This window comes from Rhipicephalus sanguineus, chromosome 1, assembly GCF_013339695.2.
Source record: "Rhipicephalus sanguineus isolate Rsan-2018 chromosome 1, BIME_Rsan_1.4, whole genome shotgun sequence".
NCBI lineage: Eukaryota > Metazoa > Arthropoda > Arachnida > Ixodida > Ixodidae > Rhipicephalus > Rhipicephalus sanguineus.
In genome coordinates, this window is record NC_051176.1 from 152,272,188 (window position 1) to 152,293,516 (window position 21,329).

General features: G+C 44.0%; 1 protein-coding gene across 1 annotated transcript in view; it reads left to right on the forward strand.

Annotated features, from left to right (window-relative positions):
* The window catches only part of LOC119400394 (uncharacterized), a 35,975-nt gene extending 14,646 nt beyond the window's left edge, over nucleotides 1–21,329 (forward strand). The window contains exons 3-5 of the mRNA XM_037667419.2: nucleotides 3,180–3,548; nucleotides 12,890–12,955; nucleotides 18,280–21,329. Coding sequence (XP_037523347.1) covers nucleotides 3,180–3,548; nucleotides 12,890–12,955; nucleotides 18,280–18,486 — 642 coding nt within the window. The 3' untranslated portion in view covers nucleotides 18,487–21,329. The remainder of the gene's footprint in view (nucleotides 1–3,179; nucleotides 3,549–12,889; nucleotides 12,956–18,279) is intronic.

Here is a 21,329-nt window from a genome sequence, read left to right on the forward strand (position 1 = left end):
GCAAAGGTGAACGCCCATTTAATGTGGAAGCACCGCATAAAGAATGTTAGCTGACAAACGAGCCGTTTGACACGTGCTGCAAATCTTAGTGGGGATGTCGTTATTGTTTGGTGGATTCCGGTTCAACGCTGCCTTTGTTCAAATAGCAGTACTCACGTGCACGAATTCGCGGGTTGTATACAGTAAAGTCTTTTTAAATCTACTGACGAGTAAAGTTTTTAGAGAAGTACTACACGCGAAAACCCTGACCGCCTTAGCCGAAAGACTTCATCAAGGTACTTGCTCCCCCCCCCCCCCCCCCACTTGCGGTGAGGCCGACACCACAATGTGCCGAAAAAGGCCTTCCGTTTTTTTGGAAATGTGGACATTGGTCGACTAATCATTTTGACGTCGACGCGAGTGCGGTCACCGCTTTCCTGGCGCGAATGTTTCATGGCAGATACCAACGAGCACGTCAGTACGAGTTATCGCCAGCAACCTTATCGCGATCAGGATCTTTATATCTGCTCGGTAGCACGTGCGGAATAGCGCTATTGGTACTGTACTGTTAATATATTGCACGCATAATATAGGCGACGAACCCAAGTATGCCGTTGGCTGACGCCACCTGAGCGGAAACGCAGATTGCGTGTCGCTTGCAGAAACGAAAGCAGCTCACCATTGTTAACCCAACGAAATCTTTGCCGACCCGGGAGTGATGGCGTCCGCTTTGTTGGGAACACGCTGCACGAAACTAGGAAAGGTTCGGCTCTACGTGGCGACAGGCACTGCGTTCAATGAAACGATGCCGACTTTCGCTGTGCAAGCTCCCTCCCTCCCTCCCTTTCTCTCTCTCTCTCTCTCTCTCTATATATATATATATATAATAAAAGTAAGGGGGAGGACGCATTTATGAAGATTGTACTTATTGGCTGGTTTGTCTTAGACGTTGCATGACATATAAACACTGGACTTAGACTTTTCTCTTGAACTATATACACATATGGCGGCTCTCTTTAAAATGGACTTTCTCCTTGAGATCTTCTTAGCAGGGCGGAATACAAAATTCAGCGCATCGGTGCTGAATGAAGTGGATTGCAACAGTGACGTGATCAGCCAGTGGCGTAGGCCAGGTGTAAAGGACCTTGGTGCAAATTCACCAATGCACAAGGCCTTACTGGTTTCCGGAGAATTCACTGGCATTATTCAGCATGTTATGCACTGAAAACATGATTGTGGTGGTGACATCGAAATGTTTGCATATATTTTTTTGTTACTGTTCCAAAAGCAAGCTTTGTTTGTGAAGCTGCTCCAAATTTGGAATTTTGAGCTCCAAAACGGAGTTTTTTTTTCCCGTAACCTGCTCCAAATTTGGATTTTCCTGCTCCAAAAGAGAGATTTTCCTGCTCCAAAAATTGCTCCAAATCCTATTTTGGCTGTTGCATCCCTGAGAGACGTAATAAAATGCTGCTTGTTCGTTTCTGTTTGATTAATGGAAAAAAGAACCTCTTTGGCGTTGCCGTGGGGAACGGTGCGCGTGGTTCAAAAGTTCCGTTTTCGCCGAACTGCGCTTCGCCCGGCGTCCTGCTTCGCTCACGCGTTCGCGTCTCAGTGGTAGTTTCGGTATCGCGTACTGCCGCGTGTGTTTTGCACGCTCGTGAAAGTCGCTCTGACAGAAAGTTCGACAAAATACCGCATGCATGTGACGTTGCTGGATGCCCGAATGGTGCACGCCGCCAGTGCATGCCGCCGCGCAGTAAAGGCGCGCAACGTTGGGCACGGCAACAGTGACGTGCGAAATACCGCTTTCAGGCGGGTGAGTTGAAGTGCGCTAAAGCGATGCGGACCACTAAAACGGGATTTTATTTCAAAATAAGCACTTCCTTGGCATAAAAGCAGCACTACGAGGTTTCTGGACCGCTTTTCAACGATCAGTGTCAACTTAATATTTGCCTTTAGTGTCCCTTGAAGATTCTTCAAACCGCTGATGTGTTAAAGCCACGAGGTGCAAAGCAACTCTATTCTTGCATTCTTCAGACTTCGTAATGAAGCACAACGCAGGAAAAACTTCGATAGCGATACTATAACGGCATCATAATTTGGACGATAGACACCGCATGCATTTGAGTATGTGGCACAGGACAGTGACTATGAGCAAGTGTCAATGCACTGACACAATTAAGAAGGGGAAAAATTAAAAAAAAGAACTAAAAACAAAGGTCGGCTGTGTGTAGACGTTCGCGTGCTTGTTTTTGTCGAGACGGCGCGAGTGCCACCACGTGCGAGTGCTGCACCATAGGGATGCACAGACCTCATTGCCTGCCTTCGCTGGAAAGCTCTGGTGGAAAGATAAAAGAATGTGGCTGCCTTTAGTTTTATTCAGGTGGATTAGTGGTAGCAGTATCAGCTTTCAGCTGTCAGTTCAGCCAACATTTATTGTGTCACATGGCAGCGTTGCGATTAAAGTATCTTGTATCTAAATGATACACAATACATTACTTAGTGTATTGGAAATACAGGTACTGATACACACATCTTGTGAGCCATATCGCAGTACAGGTATAAGATACCCGAAGAGTATCTAAGATATGTGTATCTTCAATACTGCCCAGTACTTCCCTGTCCCCCCTTTTGTGTATTCACAATCACAGCAGTGCGTAGTTATTCCACGTTCACGGTGTTCCCATTGTTGGGAAATGTGGGTGTTTATGGCTGATTTGTTGTTGCGTCACTTTATTGCTGCTTATCATTGCTTGCTGCCACTTTCGCTCAGCCGGTGTTGCAATTATGATTGGCATATTTTTTGGTTAGAATGAAGTTGTAGCACTTGCATCTGCTATGATGCCAGGGGGGCGCTGGCAGCAAGAAGGAAGAAAGGTAGTGTGGCTTGAGCTCCACTGATCAACTCTGCAGCTTACTTGCCGGTTGTCTTCTGCGTTCAACAAAGTTAAAGCATGATATCTTATCTTGACATTATTGAGGGTGTGTTTGCATGAAGTTTTCGTATGATTTGCACACCACCTTTCTGAAGCCATAAAATAAGGAAACAAGTGTACAAATTACTCAAGTCAATATGGTATGTGTTGCGTTGATATTTGTGAGTGCAAGATACATGTCTTGTTTAATATCATGGTTGATGCTGCAACAGCATATGTAGGTTTGTGTTATGGTAGAAACCCTAACAATGTATTATTGTGCAGGCAGCATCTCAGTTCTTGTCTGAAGACATCTCTGGGACTGTAGGTGGCAGCACCGTGAGTGGCTCCCGGCTGTCAGAAACACGCACGAGGTCTTTGGATGAAACAGCAGCAAATGGAGCACCACGACTAGCATGCTCGCAACGGTCAGCTTCCTACTCCTTCCCCAAGAAAGTGTCAGATGCAGAGTCACGGTCTTATGCCCGTTGCCGGTTGGACACTCGAGGTGCAGATGAAGGGACATTAAGCTGGCTTTTAGAGCTGCTGGGCCCCTGTGGCCCAAGCCTGGTGCGAGCCTGGCTGTTGGGACTTGTGGCTACATGCACACGGCTCTGGCTGGCTGTGGGTGCTGCTGCTCTGGGTGGCCCACAGGTGAGCCTCAACAATTGACAGTGCTGCACCTAAACTATGTTTCACTATTGCTGGGTCATCTGTCGGGCATTGCCACTCATCAAGCTTTCTCCTTCCTTCACATCAACTTCGTAGAAGGGGCGGTGGGAAACATACTCCAAGGAGGGCACCTAGCATACCGTATTCGTGCTACCTTTAGTAAACAGATAACAATGACAGCATCAGCTGTCAACACTTTCCTTTCTGCAGGAAAAATAACACTTCTTTAGTGGTCCAATAAATATATATCTGCCATTAGCAGAACACGCTTAATACTAAAATGCTTGAAACTACTTTATAAAGGAAGAAATTCTGTTAACGTTATGATAGTAACAGTAAACGTGTTTATTAAGAGTATGAAAAACTTATTTATGCAAAAATTTGTAACAAAACTGCAAGACGGGCAAGAACATCAACTTCACAAATACGTAACAAATGTTTTTGAGACTATACATCTTTTTTTCTTTTTTTTTCATGAGAGATCCATGCGATATATCAGCAAATTTCTACCTTTTATGTTCACTGGGAAAGAATCAGCAGCTTTTGTGAAGTATGGCGCGACTCATTCGAATACAGTCACGGGTACAACACCTATGTTTACAACCAATTGTCTTCTCTCGAAAAACTCAACTTTTCGTGCAGTAACTGACAAGTGACGCCAACACGCTGGACATGTTCAAATAAGCACGAGGCAGCAATGAAACTATTATTATGCAGAGAGGAAAATAAAACTTGCTGGAGGATATATCTGTTGACGTTCAGAGCTGGTTCAACATACTTCTGCTGTTTGTGCTACTGAAGTCTGGCAAACTGATGTTTTCATGTTGGTTAGTGATGCTATCAGTGCCCAAAACATCATGTGCAGATCATGGGCGTCGGCAGGATTTTGTTTTGAGAGGTGCAAATCCGTGTTGCATGCGGTAGGGGAGGGGGGAGCACTTGCATGGCTTGGGGGCAATTAGTGTTGTTGCTTGGGGGTCGCAAGTGCCCCTATGCACACCTCTGTCGACGCCCATGGTGCAAATGCATTCGAATGGGTAAAAATGCGCCATTCCGACAAAGTTGTAGTGCGCAGTGCCGATGTCATCTTGGGAACTACATCGGCTTATGTTGGCGGCAGTTAAAAAACCCTCACAGTGCGTAAAACAAACCTAAGAAGCAAAACGGCAAAATTATTATTTGTTTTACCCACTGAATGATGCTATTTGTCGAGGTGCACATCAAAACTGGGAAATTTGAATTTGAAGTCGTCAATAGCTGGCTATATCAGTGGGGAAAAAGGGCATGCAGTAAAGTATTAAGCAGCACTCTTTCAGCTTTCCACATTGTGTTGCTTTTGTTCATCGTTAGGGCTGCAGGGACTGACGACATGGAACTTGATCTTATATTTCAAACCTACAACCTGCGAAATGGCATGAAGGGTGCCTTTAAGAGTAGCCCACTGCTTTTGTACTATTGACATATCTGAACAGATGCTTAGGAGGTAGCAAATGTAGCTTTTGTTGCTGTTATGTTAGTTTCATGAGTCTTGCTTTGACTTTTAGCAGCAACGCACACCCAGTATAGTGTGAATAATGGCATGCCCAATCTGCCTCCTTGGGTTGCCATTTCTTGGCAAGTCTTTCTTTCCCACAGCCAGTGGGGACATCTTGCCTGAAGCATGACCAGTTTTATGCCCAAGCCTGACATACGGCATCAAACTGTGTTATGTGCTATCCGAGTTCTCTTGTGCTTCTGCATGGTATTAGTCATATAAGTACTTGCCTTGTTAATTTGGAAAATCTGATATGATCCTCTGAATAATCCAGAAAATGTCTGGTCTTGTAAAACATGCATTTTTATGTATAACACAAAAGAATGAAAACCAGCACTAGCGTCCAGTGGAATTGGAGTAGTCCACATCGCCGTAGCAGTGCGTGCTCTATGCATGTAGTGCCCGCCGCTGACACGTTCTCCCAGCACAGTAGCACTGCCTCTTCCACCAGTATCAGTGGCTGGACGGGGGTCCCACGGAAACAGGCTATGGCAGGATTCATCTCTCCTGCAGCTTGTGCGATGCTCTGTTGGGCTATGTTGCTTTTAATTGTGTTGTGTGACAGTATGTCCTCACTGTTTACTTCTTTGTTTCTGAGTGCATTGCAGAAGCACACCGAAATGGCATGCTGTTGCGTGCCTCTGTAGAAGCCTCGCAAGAAAAAAAAAAAACCACAGGTATACTGTTTTACAAGGTGCCATTAGACTTAAGGATGAGGCAAAAATAACTTCCCATAATCTGGTGGAACAGATAAGCCCCTCAAGACTCATTGTGCTACACAAAATTTTGCAGCTACCACTCAAAGCTACAAGAATTCATGAAAGGCAACAGATGTGGGCTCAGGAAAGGTGCTGTGCCATCCATTTTTGATGATTATCTCAGCCAAAAGATTTATGACAGAGGAGCTTAGCAAGTGTAAACAAGTGAATACTTGCTATCACTGTGCTACAGACAAATTGTTCTCAAGCTGTCATGTCTACTACATCAGTCTTGCTGCCATCTTCAATTCCTGTCCATTCAAGGGCTGAGGAAGAAGACGTTCCCATGGACGCATAATTTTCTATATATAACCAGGCGGACTTGTGCGACACCCTGAAGTGTAGAAACGAGCTGCACTTCATTGCTGCATGATCAGAGTGTCCCAAGTGGATTACAGAGCACAACCAAGCGTGCTAATCATGGGAAAAGCAAAATGGAAATGGAGGGGAAAAGACACAAATGTCTTGACACCACCAGCGCAAAATGTAAGAAAACATGGACAGACAAAGAAAGGTACACACAACACAGGCGCTGATGATGTGTGTTGTCAGCGCATGTGTTGTGTGCATCTTTTGTTTGTCTGTCCATGTTTTCTTAAGTTTTGCGCTGGTGGTCACAAGATTATGTACAACCAACTAGCCCACCAGTACAGCCTAAGCAAGACCAGCAAGTTTGACAGATACTTGACATACATAAACTGAAGCTGGAGTATTTGGTGGGAAGGGGAGGGGGTGTTCCTTGTGGATGATATTTGCTGTTTTCAAAGAGAAGCCACTGAGAAGCAACCTGCTGCATTGTTTCTGCTTGACCAGATAAGAAAAGACCACCTTGGTCTGGGTAGAAAACTCACCAGTGTCATTCTGAGGCATCTGTCTGCAAAAGACTTATGCAAAAGGAACTTCTGTAGTTGCCCAGCAGAAACACTGTTTCCACATGATGGTATTCGAAATTAAGAAATGAGCCTCCCAAGGCTGGTTGAAACTTGTCTCAGTACAGAATGGCAGAATTTGCAGGCACCACAGTCCAGGATGCTCTCTGTTTACTCCTTGATTGTGCTCTCTGAACCCCACTAGGTGGAGAAGGGGTCATGAAAGAAACATTGCTATCCACCCTTTTGTAGCACAACGCTACAAGGAAATCCATATGGATTTCCCAGAAAGAAAAGCTTGTTAGTTGACGAAAAATTGAGAGGATAAATTAAAAACATGTAATAATAATAAAAAAAAGAGGTGACCTAACTCGTAGGTCTGGCACTCCCATGCCTCCAATTTTTTACAGAATGGGTGTCCTCAAGTAACTCAAAGTTTCAGTCTGGCAGGCGCCTGGCTAGAAGCACGCTTTGACCTATTTTACCTGTATGTACCCAGCGGCAGCAATTATCCGCCTCCTACAGCAGCAGTTCATGCTCGACCATTTCACCAAGGCTGTGGTGACATATCCTGCATCCAGAGACCTTCGCAGATCTTTATTTAGATCTTTTTCTTGATGGATACCTGTAAACTAGAGTGTGCCAATTTGGGGTGCTTCTCTATGCGTTAGAAAAACTAAATTTCTGAATCGGCACTGGGAATTGAGCCCACTAACTCGTGCGTTGGGAGCTGACGCTCTCCTATTTTGCCATCGCTGCAGGTATTGTTGTGGTTACATCATTTTAGTGAAACTGCTCCTGTGTTTTGTGATTAGCAGATATTGCGTGTCCTGCAGAATCCCAGTAGTCTACTTTTTCACCATAGGGCTCACTGGTGTTCAACTTCATAAGCTAATGCCCTTCATCTTGAAGAAAGTGGAAGTGTGTGGGCTTCATATCACAGGGCTGGTTACTAGTAACCACAAAGTAAATGTGTATGCAATGAAGCTCTTGGGATGTGGCTGTCTGACATATAGTATCAAACATCCCTGTGACCCAGCGTGACCCTCTCTCCTTAGCTTTGATCCACGCCACGTGCTGAAAAATGGCCACTCCCAGTTCAAGGCCTATATGATGTTCACATCCTAAAGTTGTCCACATGCTTCAGAAAGACTTGACAGTAGGACAATTGCACTACCTCAACTGCAAACATATCTTTCCTCACAATATTGAAAAAAATTAACCTCCAAAGGGCCATGCAGGTGTAACTGCTGCCTTGGAGCATCTGAAAAACAAGCTTGTCAACCTTGAAGTGTGTCATTTGCATGTGCAGGCCCTGCTGTTGCATTCATAAACAGGGTGTTTAGCAAAGGGGAAGACTGGGAAAACCAGGACGAGGCAGGAAATTTTGAGCCACCGGGAAAAGTCAGGGAATTGGCAGAGAATTCATACGGTTAAGGGAAAATAGCTTTCTTGGGGACCTCCCATATCTAGGCGTGCAAACTCTCATCCCAGTGACAGTTTCCTCTAAGTAACAGCTACCAACCCCAAAGACTGTGTTTCAAGCAGGCCCATAGCCGAGGGGGGGGGGGCTAGTCCCCCCCCCCCCCCCAAAAAGAAATCCTGGCTACGGGCCTCGTTTCAAGGTACGGTGAATGAGTCAGCAAGAATCCGTGGTAGTGAGGCCGGTGAGGTGTGGGAGTGAGTGCCGGCGCATCATAGGCTCTCATCCGCGCAAGCTTTGCCTTGCCCCATGTAGTGCATGACTCGATGACACACAGCCTTGCTTTGCTGTCACGAAGTTGTCAACACAGTACACACATAGAAAAATGTCAAAGTGGCCACTTTGCTGAGAATGTCAAAGTGGCCACTTTTAACATTCGTTTGCGGTCAGGATTAAGGTGGGTTGCTTTAGCCTTCGCACCAGCCCTTAACACTGTGTGGGCATTTGCCAAACGAGCACTGAAAGAATATCGCACTCATGAGAGACCCCTCACTAGCCTTGTGGAACATGTAGTTCCTGCTCCTTTTAACCCCTTAAAGGCTTATGACGAGCTGAGCTCATCATGACAAAATGTCACTTTTCCTGGCTACGGGCCTGGGTATTACATGACGGTGCGAAATACGATGAATAAAGCATTTTTATAAGCTGTAAAACATTTTCGCAAGTTCTTTTCTGTTTTGAACATGTTACTGAAGCATTTCATGTCGTAAAAATTTGGCAATTTTGGAACACTTTTATGTAATTCAATTGGCATTTAAGGGGTTAACTCCAAGCAGTTAAAATGCAAGGACATTGGCAAGTTGCACTGGGTAAAACTGATGCAGCTGATTTTTGTACAGTTCATGCTTCCTCTTCCTTCAGACTATGGATTCTTTTTTACTGACCATGATGCCTTACAAGTACTTCGTTAAAAAGTATTTTTTCTTCTTCTTCTTCTTTCTTTTTTTCCAAAAACTCAGTCAATGGCAAACATAATAACTGCTGCTAACATTTCTCATCACAGCATACTGTACTTTACTGCAAGGGCAACACCAGAAACGCATTTCATGCTGTTCCATCTGTAATGAACATCTGCGTACACTCCCAGATGATGTCACACAATAGCAGTGGTGACAGCCATCAAAGCGCAAAATGCACAGTGAGGAACAAATGATAGAAGCCATGTACAGGGTGCCCCAGATATCTTTAGCCTGGGTTTAAAAATACTCCAATGCGACCAAATGCATTTTTCTTACCATCGTATGGAGTAAGTCAGACTATTTTTTTTGTTCTGCTTAATTGGTTCATTAGTGAAGATTAATTAATTAACTTTGGAAGCAACAAAGTTAGGTAAATATTTCCTATGGGAAAGCCGTAGATTGGTCTGTCGAACACCCAATTAAAAAGTTTCTAACTTTATAACTATCCATAATTGGTGTTTTTCAGATTACTGCGGATGCCCGCGAAATAAAAGAAAAAACCACGTGACATACGCGTTTGCGCGCCGCAATTGCAGTGCTCTCAAACTTCGCGCGTACGAACTAATATCGCTTTTAGCCGAGTGTACCGCTGCCTAAAAGACGACAGGTGGAAGGCGAAGACATTGGTTGGGTGATTTACGCCAGCGATATCACTTCCGTTGCGGCGATTCGTGATGGCGATAAGCACTGCAGACGCAGTGAGTCTCGTTCGCGCTGCCGTAAGGAACGGTTGCATCATTTCGCGATAGCTGTAAGGAAAATGAATATGCCCGAAAAAAATAACTTTTTGAAAACTCTGACAATGGCGGAATAACGGACACCTCGATGGCCATAGACCGTTTTTTTTATTCGTGTTATGTTTATTTGGCAACATGCGCTTTCACAAAACGTACTCAAAGAGGTCACCTTGTGTTGTGATACAACACTGGGACCTTTTGAGCAAGTTCGCTGTCGCTGCTTTGAGTACGACTGGTGAAATGCCACGGCATACTTCAGTTATCCTCTACTGCAAGCCTTCTGGGGTTGTCGTTTCCGTGTTGTAGACGCGATCCTTAATGTAGCCCCACAAAAAAAAAAGTCAAGAGGGTTAAGGTCGGGCGACCTTGCCGGCCACTGTACGGGCCCGTTTCTCCCAATCCACTGCCCTGGAAAGTTCATATCAAGCCATGCACGTGCTTCGCTAGAGCTGTGGGCTGGCGCCCCGTCATGCTGATACCACATCGCACCAAGCCGAGCCAGCGGCATGTCGCAGCGGAAGTCTTCAACAGGCCCTTTAAGAATCTCACTTACGTACCTCCGGCCAGTCAGTGTGTTGTTGAAAAATACTGCACCAATAATTTTGCTGTCATGTACGCCACACCAAACACTAAAAGACCATTGATATTGGTGGCAGTACTTTCCGAGCCAGCATGGATTTCGGTCACTCCAGTAGTGTGCTTTGTGGAGATTTACTTGAGAATTTCGGGAAAAAGTGGCCTCGTCAGTCCAGAGTACCTTGTCTAGAAAGTCACTGTCCTGTTCCACTTGAATCAAAATCCAATTCACGAAGTCGAATCTGTTTTGGAGAGCCCTGGGCTCCAGGCATTGATGCAAATGCAGATGATAGGGGTACAGTCCAGCTACTTGCAAAATCCTCCAGACAGTTGATTTGGACACTCTGGTCTCTGCGCTCACGCTACGTGTGCTAGCGTGTGGATTCATCGCCATATACGCCAACACATTGGAGCGCAGCTCGTCACTTATGGGTGAAGCTTTTTGCCATTTCCTTACAAAGCAGCCATTTTGCTTCAATGGTTCATAATTATTCACTATGGTCTTCGGGCTAGGTCGCGTGCCAGGGTGCCAGGTGCGAAATATTCTTGCATCCTGCCGTCTCTTTCCACCTGCAGAGCCTAGGGCAAGAACCATGTCTACTTTTTCTTCGTGCGAATAAGGCATCGCAGTCGACAGAACTTCGCTTCAACACCTGACACACGAGTCTGTCGCTTTCCGGAACTTCTATGTCTGTCAATCGCTTTATGCAGCGCGAGCGATAACGGTTGATGATTTAGATCGCACAGCCACCTGCTGCTTCACAGCCCTGTCGCTTCTAAGCGGCGGTACACCCGGCTAAATGCGTGTTAGTTCGCACGCGGAAAGTTTGAGAGCACTGCAGTCGCTGCTAGAGCTGTGCACGGGCCGTATTTCCGAGCCCGGCCCGGGCCCGCTGACTTTGTCGAAGGCCCGCCCGGCCCGGCCCGACGTACGAAAACACAATCCCGGGCCCGGGCCGGCCCGGCCTGGCTCGGCTTTTTGAAGGTTCGCTGCGAAAACAAAACATCGTTTTCCGGTAATTTGGCATATTATTGAGCATGTCAAATATGATCAAGCAACACACGACGAACAGTCTCTATTGCACAGATTACTACAAATTGTCGTGCAAAAACAGCAAGCAGTTCAACGATTCCGGCTTCAACGAAGTGCGGCGCTTTTGACCATGCAAGCGTCAGCTTGCACGAAGGCGATCTACGTCGGGTCGCTCGTCACTGTCGCGTGCATTTTCACTCATATGGGTTTTGGCCTTAAATCTAACACGAGCAGTCGTGTGGCGCCGTCACTAGCTCAGGTGGTGTTACTTCTCTGTTTGTCGGAGTGCAACAGAGGCAGTGCTTTACCTGCTCCCCTTTTGTTTAAAGTGGCGAATGGAAAGGAAAAGCGGTAGAGGGCCTTCGCGGAAAAGGCGCTGTATGCGTGCTGGAAAACAATTTCTGCTCATTCTCTATATTTCGGGCTTCAGTCGGGCTTTGCGCTGGGCCCGAGGTGAATATACGTCGGCCCGCCTGAGCCCGGCCCGCAGGCCGGGTCGGGCTTTCGGGCTACCCGGAGCCCGTGCACACCTCTAGTCGCTGCGCGTAAGCGCGTATGTCACATGGTTTTTTTTTTTTTTTTTTTTTTTTCTCGCAGGCACCTGCAGTAATCTGGAAAACACTAGTTATGAATAGATAGAAAGGCAGAAACTTTTTAATTGGGTGTTTGGCAGACCACTCTACGATTTTTCTATAGGAGTTATTTGCCTAACTTCGTTGCTACCGAAGTTCATTAATTAATCTTGACAAATTAACTAATCAAGCGGAACGCAAGAATTAGTCCGACTCACTCAATAGGATAGTGAGAAAACTGCATTTGGTCGCGTGGTGTTAGGGCGCATCGGAGTACTTTTAAAGCCTGGCTAAAGATATCTGGGGCACCCTGTATGTACATATATGTGCCTCTGAGATGCCAAATAAGTCGTTAAAGAAGTGCAGCGCTGTACTATAGTACTCATATTGGTAATGGCCTATAGTTGTCCTGCTAGTCTGCCGGGCACTCAAAGTACAGAAGAGTTACTGGCCATAGTCACCAGTGGGAACCACACAGAAACAACAGGAATGCTAAATGCTTTATACCTGTGTCTGTTCACCACCGTGGCTGCTATTACGAATGCACTGTTAGAGACTTCATTATCATCTGCCTAAATGGATGCAGCGAAAAGTACCTTAGGTTTAACTCTCTGCACATTGGCCACATGGATAAGTTTGTGCAGAACGTTTCATAACGTCGGCACACAGTGATGCCTATACATATTTTTTTGTGAGACAGTGTAACAATAAAAAGGGCAAATTGCTTGCTAATTCTAAATTATCTAGTGCACTTAGTGTTGTATTAACTCTGCATATATGTCTTTTTTTTTTATTATTGCAGACAATGCTGCTTCCTTTCTGTCTTTTGGAAACGGCGATGTATAGCTACAGCAAATTCAGCTCGAAAGTGAGTTCCTGATGAAGTAGTCCTTTAGCGTGGCTAGTATTCTAATCTGTGATATTCTGGATACTATCACTGCAATTCACTTAATTTGATTGTGAGTATGTACTTAACTAACAAGCGTTAGGCACAATCTGTGTTTTGAAGTGGGGGTGGCCAGTAGAAAGCAGCCCATCCTGAAGCAAGCATTTTCAATGTTGGTCGTAGTTTTTCTGCTTGGCCACTTGTGATCTTTTTGCTTTGCAACTGTACCTGATCTTGCTGTTGTAACATGAAAGACCTTTTGTGATATCACCGAGCATCACAAAAGCTTTGTCGAATTATTAACCCTGTAATTCCCCACGTATTATATGTTATGCTTACTTTTGTTCTTTGAAATTCTGATATGGGGAACTTAATGCACAAGTAGTAGTATGTACCACGTTTTTGTTCTCCGGAGTGTGTTTCAAGTTGTGGATTGTGCAGCAAACCAATTAATGAATAATGGCTGTAGTGATTGTTTTAACTAAATATTTCTCTTATCGGCTGGCTTTGTTGCTTTAATGAAAGACAAACGTTAGAAAGTGCAGCTATGAAAAGGCACAACAGATTTTTTTTTTTTCAACGTAATGCTTTTCGCAAATTCACCGCATTATTACCTCAAAGCAAAATTGTTTATACATTAAATAATGTGCATTATGATAGAATATTAACCCTCTGAGGGTGGAATTTTTTTGCCAAATGCGATCCACCAGGGTCGATTTTTTTTTATTGCTGATTTAAATTCTTCGGCTTAATTTTTTTAGGTTGACCATAAAGTGACAAAAAAATTGTTTGTTTTTACATACACATGGTTTATTCATAAGTAACAGGGGAAATTTTAAGAAAAGCTACCTTTAAAAAATGATGTGTTGTAATAAACATAGTTCACAGACGTACAAAAATAAGTGCATGAGGTGGCATCAAATGGAAACACGGAGGGAGAAAAGTCACCTTTGATCCAGTAAGTAGGGGTGTGCGAATAGTGGATTTCAGAACCGAATCGAATACGAATCGAATATTATTCGAATAGTTTTCGAATAGTAAGGCAGCAATTTTGAATGGGAAGGAATAGATAAACTTTATTCAGGTTTTGAAAATCACCCTAGAATTGCAAGTTCTATTTAAAACGAGATTCAGAAACGTTAACAAGGCACATGACAATTTTATTTAACCAACAAAAACACCACAATTACGTATATTGAGGTAATTTTGTATACAGCAGTGATAATAAAATTACACGGAGCAACACGCGAGGGCTTATATTTACAAAGCACGAAACAAAATAACTTCAAGTAGGCCACCTACATAATGCAAACTACTCACATGATAAATAACAGGGGCTATGTGTGGATTTTCCACGAACTTCGGTATTGCGAAATCTGCCTTGTGCTAAATTTACTTACAGAAACTCGTGCTGGTCAAGCTGAAAGCGTCACAAAGCAATTCTGTTTCTCAGAGCGCTTTAGGACAATATCGGTAGTTCCCGTGCAAGAACACTAGTTCCTCAACGTGTTTCGAACTCAGCGACTCTCTTCTGCTGGTAACTGTATTAGAGCAGGCTGAGAAAAGCCTCTCACTAGGCACTTGGGTTGCAGGAATACCAAGGTAGCGCTTTGCTGCCGTCACCGGATTTTTGTACTTTGCCTTACCTACGTTCTGCCACCATTGAAAAGGGTTGTCTTGACGTGGCAGCAGCGGAGCTTCACGATAACCTGACAATTCCTGCGTTAATAGATCAGCACCCTCTTTTTGTCCTGCACCCAAGCTACTGAAAACTTACCACAATGGAGAACACTCACTGGCTTGTCCACTTTGGTTGGCACTACAGTCTGCAGGCATCTCCACGTCTGCTGAACGGCAAGACATTTCTTTGAGCACTGAATGTACCAGAGCTCGCACTTCCACTTTTTCTTCGTCACCGTAGCATACATCTTTGAAACGTGGATCAAGCAATGTGGCAAGACAATTGGGCGCAGCAGTGCTTACAGCCGGACACATAGCTTTTATCGATTTCAGAAGGTTCTGCGCAAAGTCGTACTCATCACAGTCGCTTGTTTCGTCGCAAAGCAACAGCTTCATGCATTGAACGAGGGGCACGACGAAAGATAGCGTCGGGTAAGCCTCGGCACACGCAGCTGTTGTAGCCTCTTCCACTGGCTGAAGAACTGCCACAAAGGCCGACACTTGACGCCACTCTCCATTTGTCAAGTTTTCAACCGAATCATTTTCGGTCAGGTCGATCGTCACGGCAGTCTTCAGCTTGAGCAGACGAGCTAGCATCGCAAATTCGCTGTTCCATCGCGTTGGAACATCTTGGACGAGCTCAAGTGGAGGAGAAACGGAAAGCTGCTTCTGTATTTCCTACAGTCTTGCCTTCGCAGTGTTGCTCCGCTTGTAGTAGCCGACGATGGTCCGCGCTTTGGCACACATGTTGGCGAAGCCAATAGTTTCTTTCTTGGCATCTTCAACATAAAGTTGTAGAGTATGTGCGAAGCATGAAATGCGAACCCACGGAGCCTGCTGAATACCGGAAACAAAATTTCTCGCGTTGTCAGTGACAACAAAACATGGAAGGTTGTCACTGATACCCCAGTCCATGAAAATTCCTTGAAGCAGGAAACACAAGTTGCTTGCTGTGTGGCTCTCACGGAGTGACCGGCACGCAAGCACGAAGTTATGTGGCTCAAATTCCTCGCTAAGTACATGACAAGTCACAGCTACAAAACTGTCCCCGGCGCGTGATGTCCACCCATCCATCGTAATTGCAATGGATGCCGCGCAAGTCTTCAAGATGCTTTGCAACTTCTCGTACACGGCATGTCTTGTTGCAGAGTACAATTCTGGCACGACACTCAGGGAAAACGTTGTGCGGCTAGGAACTGTGAAGTTCGGAACTGTGCACTTCATGAGTGCAATAAAGCCTCGTTCTTCCACTATAGAAAAACTGTGCAGACCAGACGCTATAAATGAGCCAATTTTCATGGTGAGCTCCCGGGAGCGGGTACTGTTGACGCTTAGCTGCGGAAGAAAACCTGTGCATAGACCCGTCGTTTGCCTACTACCGGCATTTTTTGATGCCGGCGTCGTTGTGGTGGCTGCGTTGCGACTGCTATACTCTTTGTGGGCAGCTGGATGGCGCTTCAGGTGGTTTATCAACGGCGTGGTAGTGTTGGTCAGTGTCTTCAAAACGCAGCCACAAGTGCGACACTTTGACGATCCAGTCCTAGTTCGATCAAAAAAGCTCCACACTGAACTTCGTTGCTTCCTCGGCGTTGTCTCTTGTTCGCTACTCATGGTGCACCACGGTGCGAAGCAGCAACTTGAACGCAATTAGCGAGCGTTGCCCGCCGAAAACAACACAAATGAACAATGGCGCTTCGCTTTACGGTGAAAAAGAGAGTATAGCGCGAAAGCGCTCTAACAAGAGCACGTGAGAGACGACTACGATGTATGGCTAAGAGCACGGCAAACAAAACCACCGCTCTTATGATGATGATGATAATGATAGCGGATTTATGACTCTTTCGCTTTTACGCTTTGGAGGCACTGGAATGTTAAGCAAAAGAGGCTCCATCTGGTGATCAATATGACGCCGATAGTCTCGTAAAAACTACAGCTGCATGCATCTTAGCGAATTAAACAAGAAAAATCACCTATTGATGTTTCATCCTTTCGTTCCTTTGGTGTTTTGTCGTAGGCGCTGATTACTCGAAAATTATTCGAAAACTATTCGAAAACTATTCGAAAATTATTCGGTATTTCGAATATGCACTATTCGATTCGAATGCCGAATCGAATAGAACAGTATTCGATTCGTTATTCGCAATTTTCGAATATTCGCACACCCCTACCAGTAAGCATTGTCTCGCTGCGCACGCTTTTGAGATTTTACACTTTCATGAACATCCTGAACTTGTAATTCCTCATCTGACGAGCTGACATCCAATGAATCAGATTGCGATTTGGCAGTTGGGCAGCAGCCCACATCGGAGGAATCACTGCTCGACTCGCTTGCAGCAGAGCAACTGGCTGCGCACTTCCATAGCGTAAGCGAACTGCACGGGTGAGCGCACTAGAGAAAACTCTATGGTGGTGAGTGCGTCCAAAAAGCAAAACAAGTGAAAAACCTATAATAACCCTTCGTCTTATCACCAACGAGACGGAATTGGTTTTTGTGGGTCCCCGAAACAGGAAGTGCAACCACGGCGGCATCGTTTGTGTAAGTCGGCACCTGTGCGGAAACAGGTGTAATCGCGCCCCACTGAGCAATAAATGAGAGAGTAACAAGCGGTCACCCTTTCAGAGATTCGAAACCAGACAGCAATCAGTTTTGCGAGCGCAAGAAGCGGGAACCGTCTGCAGAACAAAACAGAAACTAGCTGCCACGCACCCGTGCGTGACAGGATGCTTAAATAGCCGGTGGACCGCTGTAGGAAAGCATTTAAAAAAAAATCTGAGAGACATTGACGCAAGAAAAAAATTCCACGTATTCCACAGTGTGGCAGCACATGGAAAACAAGAGAAATGATCAAAAAGGGTGCGCTTTTTAAACATACAAGCGATGACGTACATTTACGTCATTGACCATTCTGAAGGTGTTCGCAAGGGATGTACATGTATGTCATTGACCCTGAAAGGGTTAATATCAAAAAGTGCAAAGTAGTAACTGTTCAGCAATCCGTATAAATCTCCAGGTACAAATGCATAAAGCAAATGAAGGGGATAACTGTTACAATGCTACACTCAGATTTTAGAAATAATCTGTTCTGTTAGCAAAAAAAAAAAAAAAGGTTTGCAAGATGGAGCAGCACAGAATTGGAAAAAGTATTCGTACAAGACATAAAGATATTACCGTATTCACTTCCCTTTTAATGCACCACCACAATACACTGTGTGGTGGAGTTTTTTTTTTTTTTTTTTTTTTTTTTTAATCAAGTTCTTGAAGCAGGCCAAAGCAACAGCATTTTCAATGAAAATAGAAGTGTGACCTCAATCTGCTGCTTGTCACTATCTGCTGTTTCAAGTTTACATGGCTCGTGTCCTGCATCTAAGAAAATCTCATCATTAATTGTGTGTGTATATATACAATAAAAGGTGCATGCTCGGGTTTAAGCTTTACTGAAAAATAATGTGCTTCTGCCAACACACACTTGTCTGTATGAGTTTTACACATTTTAATGTTAAGTCCACCCTCATTGCCTTTGCACTTTGCCTTTCAATGTGGATACAGGTTTGGGAAATCTAGTATTTTTCTTCTTACCTTTATGCAGTTGTTGACTGATTTTGACACTAACCTTATACATTTGCAGCCCAGCATTTCACAGCGGTCTATGCGTTCCACAGCTGCACCGCTAGCTTTCCTGGCTACAGCCTTGGTTCTTTGTGGTGTTTCCCCAAAGGTCTCATCAAGAACCACGGCCTGCTTGCAGCTTGTGTCTGATGTGATGCTGGACCTGATGGTGTACACCTTTTCATTTGTTGTTTTTCATGTAATTTTGGACGATTGGGTTGGCTGAGCACTGCAGCTGGGAAGTGCCAAGAAGTAAATCTAAACTGTGCAGCTCACTGTTGAGGCCAAGGAACAAACTGCATCATTGTGCCCACTGAACATCTGCTGGGTTTATCTTGTCATAAACTACCACAGGCCAAGGTAATGTCTGTACTGTGTTGCAGCAGAACTTGACTTGCAGGGGAACACCCCTGACATGTTGTTTTTGGCAGCCGTGTTTGTGAGTGTGTCACTTGTGTGTTATGACTCCGAAGTCTCTGTGTGCTCACAGCAAGTGGAAAAGAATAGCAGCTGGTTATTGTTCAGCCACTGTTATGAGGATTGGTGCTGGGCATTTATTTTTTGTGCTAAAAAGAATGAATGACATATACGTGGATAATGTCAGCTGTTTGTTTTTGTCTGCATGAAGAGAAAAATTGTAATTTCCCATTGTGTTCCAAAGACTTTATATGCCACCTTAATGTGGATGGTGACCTCGTCTGTTTCATTCGTGCTACAATGTTCCAGAAAACGTGAACCCTCATTTTTCCAGTTGAGCATTAACAGCTAGCGCATCCTTGTTCACGGCATCAGCTGTAGGATAATGGTTGTAGTAATGAACAAAGCTGCTGACATGATCGCTTCACATCTCTCTCTTAGCACAAATGAGATTGTGTGCCAAGGTAACGAATAATTCTAAAGTTCAGTTCCTGAACATTTTCATTTGTTCTGTGTGTACTGTAAACAAATATGTCCTTTCTGCATCATGCAGTATGGTTATTCCTGAGTGAAATAGGAGAATATGCTGGAACTCGACAGTAGTCATGCTTTGTGCGCTTGATTTTGTTACCTGGTTCTAAGCAATTTTTTTCCATTCCATGCAGTAACTTGAAGCCTACTTATCCCTACAGGCAGCTTCCAGCAGATTGCCATGTGCTGGACAGGCAACAGTAACAAATATATAATTCAAGGCATATATTCATATTGTTACAGAAACACCAGTGTGATTTCAAAATGTAAATTATGCTAATGAATGCTGAAGCATCCCCTAGAAAAATTTACTATGAAAAAAATATGCCTTATGGTTGCAGTTTAATGTTCACTCATACAAATGGCTGCACTTGCATTCCTCATGCTCACACCTTTCTCATTTGGAATGAATTTTGAAAATGGAAAAAATGTTGCCAACAAATTGCTGAATGGATGAAGGACTTCGTAAATTAATGAATGCACAATTGAATGAACACGCTTAAATGACCCCTAGGCACTGAGTGTGTCCATGGCTATGTGCCCTTGAATACAGCTAAACTCTGATGCCTTTTCTGTGTATAACTGAATCCAAGACTGCAGCATTATGCTGAGTAAGACACCAAAAGCAAGATTATTTTGAAAGTATCGTAGCTTTTGCTACGTATAATGCTTCTGATATAATATGCTGCTACACTGGTGCCATTTTCAGTGCCGTGATGTGGGACCAATTGAAGGAAAACCCTTGACAGCCAGCTGGATTAAAAATCTGTTCTAAAACGGCCAAATGGTTTAAGTACAGCTGGAGAGATAATGTCTGAGAATTAATGATACATTAATAAGCTATGCTAGGTAAATGCATTGATGCATTCCTGGTTTAAGTGGGTTGATTGAAAGTGTTACATGCAAGTTAATAATATAGAAGAGGATGGAAGTATGTGAGTCTGCTGCTTTTTGGTCTGTGGAGTCCTGTCATTTCTCAATAATATGCTGGCCAATTGTTTTTACATCAGCTTAATAGAATAAATGTGATAGAACTTTTATAAATTCTTTCCCCTGTTTGATAACTTGCATTTTATTTATAAAATGGGATATATGATGTGAAATTGTCGAAGCTGTGATTTTGTGTTGTGTGTGTGTGTTGTGTATATTGCATGACATGGTTAAACTTCTTAATAAGGTGCTCTACACTGTGAGGCTGTATTGTGTATGCTAATTATCTTTATTTATTTAAAGACATATAGTTTTGTGTAATATTTTTTTGAAGCCACTTCTATGTGTTGCAATAATGTGAAAATAGCTCACAAAGATATGCACTGCTTCAGTTGCAGTGTTTGTTCTGTGCAAGGTAACAGTTGTACGGGTGAACTTTATTTTAATAAAAAAAAAAGGGGATGATGTCATCAAGAACCATTCTAAGCACGGAAAGAAGGGTGCATGTGCCTACAGGCAGCAAGCATAATAACTTGTAGGGGCCCTTTAACACTTTTCAAACCGCTGCCGTTTATTCGAGAGTAACATAGACTAAAAGCTGGTGATACCATAGGCATAGGCAAAGAAAGCAGTATTAAAATATTTAGTATTTTAATCACACAAAGAAATCACTACATCGCTGCTGACTGGTGCTCGTAGTGGCGCTCGCCCGAAGCGTTTCTGGCAGAAGTGATGTTACCAAGTGCTCATCCATAATTGGTTAAGAACAAAGTTGCACATAATCACTTCACTACTGTAAAATCTTTCTTGAGACTTGTTTTGCTCTTTCTCTTTGGGCGGAGGGATTTTTTTTGCTGAATAACTTCGGACTGTGTGCCCCTATCGGTGCCATTCTTATTGTATTTATCTGTCTATCCCTTCACTCTACACAATCCACAAATAAAAAATATGTGTCTGAAAAGTGTTAGATGGCCCTTTAAGTGTATTACAATAATTGCTGTTCTTTTCAAATTTTTTTTACTTGCCACACCAATTGTATAGTTATGGCAGAAAAGATTGCCTTGAATCAGCTGAGACATCCTTACTCAGTACATTTGCGTGCATTTGCATGTGTGTTTTTCCTTTTGTAATTGTCATTGCACAGTTTGCTGTCATGATGTGCAGTATAAACCACATGTTTTTTAGGGATGA